At 33.1% G+C, this 10,511-nt stretch overlaps 1 protein-coding gene across 1 annotated transcript; it reads left to right on the top strand.

Annotated features, from left to right (window-relative positions):
- Positions 1-1,795: 1,795 nt before the first annotated feature.
- Positions 1,796-6,688, top strand: LOC107879093. The gene is made up of 5 exons (XM_047395730.1): positions 1,796-1,932; positions 3,628-4,960; positions 5,100-5,266; positions 5,354-5,502; positions 5,922-6,688. Exons 2-5 carry the CDS (start codon positions 4,916-4,918, stop codon positions 6,095-6,097), a joined length of 537 nt encoding a protein of 178 aa, XP_047251686.1. The 5' UTR covers positions 1,796-1,932; positions 3,628-4,915; the 3' UTR covers positions 6,098-6,688.
- Positions 6,689-10,511: the final 3,823 nt, after the last annotated feature.

Here is a 10,511-nt window from a genome sequence, read left to right as displayed (position 1 = left end):
ATCCCACAAAGTGGGGTCTGGAGAGGGTAGAGTCTACGCAAACCTTATCCTTATCTTGTACAAATAGAGAGGTTATTTCTAATAGACCATCGACTTAAATAAAACATGTCAAAGAGTGTGAAATTGGAGATATAGATATGAGAGAAGTAACAACAATGAAATAATATGAAAGGGAGAACGTTATACAACAAACAGGGGAAAATGTCCTATTTGAATTTATATTTCTTGAAAATCTCTTCACCTGTACAAGCTCTTCCTCCTCGATCTCCGTGCAGATATTCTGCATATTCTCTATCACAATAAGTTGAATCAAAGATAGAAACTTCAAATTCCATTTTTCCTTCATATCTAAACATCAATATATCTCCCAATTGCACATCATTTTCCTCTATAAATTTTCTCCAACCTTTTTCGAATCGTTTGTCATTCAGCTTAATCCGCCACTCTTTACTAGCCCTTTTCAGTTTTACATGTTCAATATGATCTTGTCCCTTTAGATACTTTAAGACACATGAGAATTTTCTACAGCACAACATAAATTTGACTATTTTTCTACCTGAGTTAAATAATTATAAAATAATATTCATATGGGAAATTATGGTGTTGAATTTGTTCTGGGAGAAATTCTTTCTTCATTTTATAATGCATGTAACATATATAGTAGACGAAAAAAAATAGGTAGTTTGATGTACTAAAACTTTCTCTATATACGAATCGAGGGAAGGATCGAAACACAAGGTTCCATTGTAGACAAAGGAAAATTGAAAGAAAAAATGAACCAAAAACGATAACTCACAAGACCATGCTTGAAACCTGGCTAAACAAAAAAAATGGGGTTTCTTTGGAGGGATTTTCATAGCAATCACTTAAAAATATGCAGATACTGTGGATAAAAAATGTCCTTAAGGTTTTGTGATTGATATAAATTGCAAGTGTGAAACTTCAGGTGAATCTCAATAGCTCAACTGCTTTGAACCTTCATCTCACTCTGTTTGGATGTTTGTTTCATACTTCCTCCGTTCATCAATACTTGCCCTCTATTGATTTGGCACACACATTGAGAAATAATAAATGATACACGTAATTTATCATATTATTTTTTGAATGTAATAAATTTAATGCTTTGAAAAATGTATTAAATAATGAATCATATTTAATACTAAGGGTAAAATGAATAGAAATGGGTAAATTATTCATTGATTTTTGATTGGTCATTTATTTTTAATAGAGTGAACAAGTAAATGGACTAAAGAATTAAAAGCCAATCAAATTATCCCAAACCAACCAAAAAAATATGTCCGTTACAAATATGCTCCCATATATTCCCCCCCTCCCAGTCCCACTTCCATCAACTCCTTTTACTTAGGGTTTTGAGGTTACTGTTAAGCCCTGCAATTTCAATCCTAAAAATCTCCTCCAATGTGCCTATCAACAAGGTGTTGACAGAATCAGTCAATCACTTTTTGGCCTCGTACCGAAATGGAAGTTCCGATTTCTCTGTTTTTCAGTCAATTTTCTTCCGTTTAATCCAAACAATGCCTGACCCCCCTCTTGAAATTACATGGTTTTACTCTGCTGTCACTTTTCACACCTCAAAAAAGTCAGCTGCTTTTACCAAAACCATTCCTGCTAAAGACTTGTTTCACTTGCTAATTTCGTGTTCTGGTTCGTGCAACGGGACCAAAAAGATTGCCTTGCTTGCCCCGTTACTCTACTTTTTGTATGATATAATCAGGGGCGGACCTACATATAATTTCGGGGTGCTCCGACACCCAGGAAAGTCGATGCGGAATAGATATAATTACATAAAAAATATACGAAAATATTTATAAAACATATAAATGCGTCCACTGGAACAAAAGTTGGTTAGGTGCACTGACATTTAAGTTGATCTTAAGCTTCTCCACTAAAGGGACGTCCGAGTTTGTGGAGGTGATTTTTTATTTTTTATTTTAGCTTTTTAATTTTTTTAAGCACCTACAAGTCTTAAATCCTAGGTCCACCACTGGATATAATTTGTGAGTTTTCGCGAAATGGGTTGTGCTTGACTATTGAAATTAAGGACTTGTTTGAGAAAATTGTTGATTATAAATGCATATGTTTGGTTAATCCCAAAAATGGAAACGAGTTTAATGAGGATATTGTCTGTCTTGAGGAATTGGTTGGGGTTTGGATGGTTGATCGGGTTGGAAAATGTGCTAAACTTGAGGAGAACTTACGCGTTTTCGTTCCGATTGTTAGTGTTGATGTTCACGAGGGTCAAAAGATGAGGTGTGGGATCCGGGAGTTAGCTGGTATTGTAATGTGTGAGGTGTTCTTGCTTACTTTGTCTTTGAAGTGCAATATGAGGTTTGTAAATGAGGAGTTTCAAAAGGATGCATGAAACTGGGCAATTCAGACTCTAAAACAGTTCCAAAATATTGAATTTTTAGGTTTGCTCTTGCTAGTTAATATCTCTTTGAAAAAGTTCAAGTTTCATTACCTGATTATGTATCATAGCTCATTGTTTTTTTTTGTCATTACTGTTAGTATGTAATTTCTGTACAGTAACATCACCTTGCTATTCCGACCAGTCATAAAGAGATTACAAAATTCATAGCAAATTCTGTGACTAGACTAGATGAGCAGTACTGGCAGCCTAGTAATAAGTCTGGCATAGTTTTCTATGGGGCTTTAGGAGGATACCTGAGTTATTGGCTCACTAAAATTGATTCACGTAATATGCACCCAAGGGTGTGGCTTAGTGGTTCAATGAAGTTGGGTTAAGCACCATGAGATCTCAGGTTCAATTCCCAACAGAGAAACACTGTAAGATTTCTTTCATTTGTTCTAGCCTTGGTGGACAGAGTTATCTAGTACCTGTTGCTGGTAGGAGGTGACAGGTATCTTGTGGAATTAGTTGAGGTGCGCGCAAGCTGGCCCGGACACTACGGTTATCCAAAAAAAAATTAGTCGACATAATATGCTTATATTTTCTAATAACAAGAACCAATTAATACTAATCTATAGTGTTTTTTCCTAATGTCTTTCCATGTTTCTAAATATATAGTTTTTAATTGCGCCATATTGTCTACATCATATGAATAACTCAATATCATTGTTCCTATATTTGTTTGTCTTTCCGTGCTAATTCCTCTTTTTATCAATCAATTGAAGAACTAATTAGCTGCTGGAGTGTTGAAAACAAATCGATTTATTCATTCCTTGAAAGAAAAGAACCATCGTGTTGAGGACAACCCTTCATAGGAACTTGCTTGTCACTCATTTTGTTTGAGTTGATATTAGTTTTCCGTGATGCCTTTACTGTATCACCATGGTTGGTTTTACACCCTTAGACTTTCATCTTTTATTATGACGCCCTTAGGAGTTAGCTAGACTTTGGGTCCAGTGTATTGGGATCAATGTATCCTCATTGCATGTAGTGTGACTTATATTTCTTTTGCTAGTCACACCTGGAATTTATGGATATAAATATTGATGTGCAAAGGATGTGAGTTAAGTTGGGAACCTTTAATAATCTTGTGCTTGTGTTGTTCTGACTTGGCTGAGGTTGTTCAATACTTCAATATTATTGCAATAAGTTTTCTTTTCTGTTGGATTGTCTGGAATTTGGTTCTTTGTTTAAAGAAGCTGCTGCATGTGAAGCAAGGCGGTTCAGCTGCTCGTCGAATTCCTTTTGACAGATGCTAGCTAGGTATTCTTTGAAGATTCCATTTCACGGAACTTCATTTCCATTGAAGGGCTATTTGTTTCTAGCAATGCATTCTCTATTTAAATCTTCCATGTGCAAGCTGATATTTTGTAATTAGCCCCCGCTATCTGAATGCTTCACTTCTACGCAGTAGTCCAATTTTCGTTATTTGTAGCTGCATATGCATAAAGTTTTCTATCTACTGATGCAATATTCTTTCCATGAAATCTCAAATAGTTGCATCGGCTGGAATTGCTACTCTTATTGTGTATAAAGCAGTACACATCATCACTATGGGTTGCATATTCCGTGGGACTTTGTAATTGTGTTGGAAAAGGAAACAGCAGAATAATCATGTTAGGGAGCCTACGTGAAGAAAAGCAGTTGTGTGCTCCCAGAAAACTAATCTTGACAAAAATTAGTCATTTTCTGTCTGCCGGCATCTCTTATCCCACACATGCCACAAAGAAGAAACTACTTGGAAGTGAGAGTATTCGAACCTCAACAACAACAACAACAACAACATACCCAGTATATTCCCACCAAGTGGGTGGGGTCTGTGGAGGGTAAGTGTACACAGTCCATACCACTACCTCAAATGTGAGATAGAGAGGCTGCTTCCGATAGACCCCCGGCTCAAAGTAAAACATTCTGACATAAGAAATAGTAAAAGAACAAGATTCAATAGAAAATAGCATAATCAATAATACCATTAACAAGATACTTCAAGTAACACACCAAAAGATACAATATCCTAAACTCAGACTACCCTTTTAACCTAATCCGCTTCCTCCAAAACTTCCTATCCAGGGCCATGTCCTCGGTAAGCTGGAACTGCTCCCTATTCGAACCTCCAATTACTATAATCCTTAGCTTTTCTTAGGTTATTTTTTTGAGTTTCGACTTCATTGCATGTTAAAACCATCGTAAACTGAATTAGCTGCACTTTTTGCTTGCTCTATTTAAGCCGAGAAACGAATTCTTTATATACTTTAAAAAACTGGATCGCTAGTGTTAGAAGAGTGGGATTTGAAAGCCAAGACATGTATTCAAGCTTTGTATAGACAAGATTTCACTTGATGCTTGATAGCTTTGAGTTTTTATTTGTTGGAGATCTGCTTCTCAGAATTCTTTTGGAAAAAAGACTAGTGGTCACTGCCTTATTGGTACGTACTCATCACAACCTTTATTTTCGCAAAGATTTAAGAGTGGATAGCATGTACAATGACCCAACAAGTTCCATGCTCTGCTGTGCTCCCCACTCTGTTTGTATGTATGCATTTGATGTTTTATACTGGTTTTATGGATATGTCCAGTCCCTGCTAAAGCAAATATAAATTTGCAGATCAAGATTGATTTATGTTAGGCTAAGTTCTTTTCTTTTTGTTTTCAATATTCGTTGTTGCAGAGTTCTGAAGATGCAATTGTTCTACAGAAACTATTGTATGATGCTGTGATACTGGTTGATCATTCATTTCTAAGTTCTGGCAGATGGTTTCAGCAACCCGAATCCTACTTCAGGAACTTGTTTCTGCTGTGGTCCTTAGTAGCTGATAATGCCATACTGTTTGCTAGGTAGGGGAATTTTTGTTGCATTAAAATTTGAAAAGAAGCTTGTTAACTTTTTCTTTGATAATAAATCCGGGAATTGTTGGCTTTTAGGGTATGCGATCAAGATACGCTGACTGCTTATGTAAAAGCTTTCTCTGAGTCTCAGCTACCCAGTGAGTTACTTAAATGGGTCTCTATCCACGCTCTCTCAGAAGAGAACCTGAGTAATCCAAAACTTATGACACCTAAAGCTCTCATAAGTATGTCTTTTATCTGGTTTGTTTTTTATTCGAGTACATTAGATTGTTTTGATTTTGCTTATACTGGATCAGTTGCATATTTTGTCCTTCTATGTGGCTGAGATTTTAGAAATTTCTGACCATAGTGATCCTCATCAACGTCAATAGCAAACCTACCCTTGTGGATAATATATTATACTTTATATCCTCCATTTTCATGTTCGTGTCTTCTTAGATAAGTTTCGTGTTTCCATAGAGTGGCTTTTTGTCCTGGAAGACCGAGGTCTCTGGGTGTTTGATCAACTGAGGTTTTAGAAAATTGCTGACCATAGTGATCCTCTTCAACATCAATAGCAAACCTACCTTGTGGATAATATATTATACTTATATCTTCCATTTTCATGTTCGCGTATTCTAAGATAAGTTGCGTGTTTCCATAGAGTGGCTTTTTGTCCTGGAAGACCGAGGTCTCCGGGTGTTTGATCATGACAAACTGAAGTTCCATGCCGAGGCAGAAATTTGCATTTCAAGGCCAGATTGCTTTCTCCCTGAAGTTCAGCCTGGAGGCTGGACTGCTGAAGAGAGAGCACAGGGAAGGAAAATGCATTGGGGATGAGGAAATGGACACCTCATTGGACAAAACATTCTTTGATGCTTACGTTTGTACAGATAAATTGCCTACTGACGGTGGCAGAAAGCGCAAAGATCGAGTGAAAGACACAGATATAAGAGGGGGAACACTAATCAAGCTTCTTAAGTATAACGTTCATGAAAGCCCAAATAGAGAGAAGTTTCTTCCTTTCTCTGATGAAGACATGGAAGTGATGGGATGATATGACCGAAGTATAAATTATGTATATGTAGCAGTGCTTTGGACCCTAGTTGGCACAGTGCATGATATAGCACTAACTCGGAGCAGTTCTTTCCTTCATTTTATGCCCCTTTTGGGGAATGTATGGATACAACGGAAAGCTTAAAGAGTTGATACAAATAACTCGTTTCACTATGTTGTATCGGATGATTTACAAGAATGACTTAGGAAGTGGATCGTCTTTTTAACTTTGACCTTTCTTACACCATGAGCAACACTTTTGGCCTTGAAGTCTGGTCCGTTGGGATAAATACAAGACCACTCATTTTGAAGGTCATTGCTTTAATTTCCTGTGTTGTGTCACTATCAATTTAAGGTCTTGCTCAATTAATTTTACTGGACTTGAAAAGTTGTACCTTGATATTGGTTACATGTTCTATGACCCTTTATCAAGAAGGGAGTTCTTAGTCCTCTTATCATTGTTACCTCATTGTTCTACTTACCATAGAAAATCCAATTGGATTAGAAAGTGGGCCTGAAAGTATTTTTATGGGCACTGGGAAAAAACTAAAAGGAAAAGGATATGGCATGACCACTTTAAAAAAAAATGACTCATAATTGAAAAGGTGGATATGCTGTAGCTAGTCAGCTAAAATAATTGTCTTTTTTAGCCATTTGACCTAATTGGACACATGCAGTCTCTATACTCAATTGATACACTTTAATATCAAATTGATACACTTTTATATTATATTGATACACATTTAAAAAAGAGAAAGGAAATTCTATGCAAGCACATGCAGTCCATATAACCAATTGATATTCTTTTATACCACATTAATACACTTTTATATTATATTGATACACTTGTAGTGTCCATATACTCAATTGATACTCTCTTATACTAGATTGATACATTTTTAGAATGCATATAGAAACTATATAAAGTTGTATAAAATATGTATTTAAATAATAATTGTAGTTAAAAATTGTATAGAATGTGTATAAAAATGCTATAATTATTATATATAATATGTATACGTATAAAAACTGTATCATTATTATATATAAATATATATCTTTAACAATTGTATTATATTAAAAGTATATGATATTGTATTTTATTGTATAAATAAGTAAAACTAAACAAAGCAAATAGTATGTTATTTTAATAATGTTATATCATTTTAAAAAGATTGTCATGTAAATGGTTTAGAATAAAACTTGTAAATCTACCTAAAAGTTCAGTTGAATTGTCTAACGTCTACTTTGACTTTTGAAAATGAAATGGACTAAATTTTGCATTATTAAAAGGAAAAGGAGCCAAAAAAACATGGGTCCATTAAAAATTAAAAGTCGGCCTAGTATACAAAACGGAAAGAGCCGAATTGTGATGTTTAATGGCCATTTATTGGGTTTTAAAATTTAGGTGCTAGTTTTGTGAAATTATTTTAGTGTTAGATGTTATTTTTGTCCTTTCCCCAAAACTAAATATACAACTTAACATTGTTTAATGAAAGTTATTGCAAAACTTTCTAGATTGAAAGTTATAACAATTTATTAAATAAAACAAAAAATAGTAAAATAATTTCATTTTATAAAAAAGTAAAAAACCACCTCTCGAAAAAGGAAAAACAGATTTCATATTAAAAAAAGTAAAAATTCACCCTTAAAAATAGCAACAGTTAAAGAAAAGATACACAACACCCAAAATTCTCTCTGGAACCATATTTTTTTTCCTTTTTAAAACTGATATGTGTTTTCTTCTCCAACCTTTTTTTTCTTGTTATTTCTGCAACAGATTAATAAAAATATATTGTTTGAAATCATTTTTTTTTTTCAAATAATTTTGATATTTGAGTCGAGAATTTATAATCACACACAAAATATAATGTTGAACTCTATGATTTTTAGTGATGTGTGGATTCATTTGATTCGTTTATATATATATATATATATATATATATCATCCGGTTGCATACCAGGCAAGTCTGTAGGGAACACATCCATAAACTCATGGACAACACAGACAGAATCCAAGGAAGGAGGTGAAACAACACCGATGTCACGAATATCCCCTCTCAACTAATTTACGAGCCTGAACATAAGATATAATCCTCTTAGGACCAAAATGAAGCGCACCTTGACACATTCGGCGAAGCTAAAGTCACAGTCTTAGCAAAACACTCTAAGACAACATGATAAGGAGCCAACTAATCCATACCCAAAATAACACTAAAATCAATCATATTTAACACAAGCAAATCTACCAAGTCTCACACCCAGAAAAAGTCACAACACAAGATCGGTACACCCGATCCACCACTAAAGAATCACCTACCGGGGTAGATACACGAATAAGCATGGCAAAAGGCTCACTAAAAAAATCAAAATTCAAAGCAAATACACAGACAAATAGAAGAAAGTTGATCCGGGATCAAATAATACAATGCAGATCTAAAAAAAAGGGGACGATACATACATATATATATATGGCGAAATATGTAAAGCAATTTCTGAAAAATATTTTGAAACGTATATTTATATATAAATTTGGTGATTTTTTTGAATTCTATATATTCTTCATCTTATGTTTTTGTTTTCTGCTATGTTGAAAAAAATTTGTTGAAATGTGTATATTATGTATGCATTTTATATGTTTGCCGATTTTTAAATTTTTTTAGCTTAAATAGATTTTTAAAAGATATTTCTTCTATAGGGATTCAATATGTTTATTGCTTTCTTTTGTGGTGAAATCATAATAATTTTGTTGGAAGAAAAGTAATTTTAATTGTATATTTATGTGTATGAATTTTGTTTGAAAAAAATATCTTTCTTGCTGTTACTGATTGTTGAAAGTAGATTCACTTTCAACTATCTTCTTCTTGCTCTTACTGACAGGAAATGGAGTGAAATAATCAAGATCAAAAGAAGGTCTGGAAAGAACAATGAGGCTACTCTTTTCTAATAATCTAGAACTCTTTCGAGTATGAATAGAATCAAATTAGGATTTAAAAGACATGATTCATATCGAAGTGAAATCAAAGCATACATCAACCATATAATGCAACTGAAACGAAATTCAAACCCCAAAAGCAAAAATCGATTAAGAAAAGACCAAAGATGTTCAAAAAAAATCCAAAACCACAGAATTCATATTAAAATGATATATATATATTTAAAGAAGTGTGTTTTAATAGACAAAAAATATTTTTTTCAATAAAGAGAGTTATAGAGAAGCATATAACTTTTCTGAAAAAGGAAAAAATGTGAATAAATGAACATAAATTATTGACCAGATTTTACTTCTACCATAATTATCAACACATTTATTTTAGAGAGATGAAATATTAAACACTAAAAAAAGGAGATAATTAGATTAATAAATATGTATTAAATGATTTTTTAAAAAAGAAATAAAATTAATTTTTTAAAATTGCTATAACTTGCAATTAATTTCATAGCTCAATAATTATATAAACGTGTTGTCACAACTTGCAAACACAATCTAATAAGTATATATAAGATAGGTAAAAGGCTTTATTGGACCCCTATACTCTGTCAGTTTTATAAGTTGAACACTTCTACTTACATGTTTATCATCTAGACCCTTGAACCCATCAAAAAACAACATTTCGCACCCTTTGATCGTTGAACATGCCTATGTGGCAAGGTCATGGTGACTAGGACAAAGAGAGTGTAACCACTCGCCTAGGGGTGAGAGTGGGGGTCAATTTTTAGCTAATTTTACATTAAATAATTACAAAAAATAAAAATAATATTAAAATTTTAAAAAAAAATTAAAAAAGGGTCCTTTTTTTCCTCCATCTATTAAAATTTAAAATATTTTTAAAAACTTAAAAATAATTTAAAAATATTTTTAAAAACTTAAAAATAATTTAAAAATATTTTTAAAATTTTTAAAAAAATTAAAAATATTTTTAAGATTTAAAAAAAAAATTAAAAAGGATCGTTTTTTCCCTCCATCTTTTTAAATTTAAAATATTTTAAAAATACGTTAAAAATATTTTAAAAAATTGAAAAAAAAATTAAAAATATTTTAAAAAAAAAATAAAAAATTCCTTCCCCTCCCCACCCCAGCCTGTCCCCACCCCCACACCCCCAGCCCGTCCTTTTTTCCTCCATCCTTTTTAATTTAAAAATAATAAATAAATTTTTTTTTTTCCATCCCCCCTTTCGGCCCCTCCCCACCCCACCC

The sequence above is a fragment of the Capsicum annuum genome, chromosome 8, assembly GCF_002878395.1.
Source record: "Capsicum annuum cultivar UCD-10X-F1 chromosome 8, UCD10Xv1.1, whole genome shotgun sequence".
Classification (NCBI taxonomy): Eukaryota; Viridiplantae; Streptophyta; class Magnoliopsida; order Solanales; family Solanaceae; genus Capsicum; species Capsicum annuum.
The sequence above is the reverse complement of the archived record's forward strand: the minus strand, read 5'-3'. Positions and strand labels throughout refer to the sequence as shown.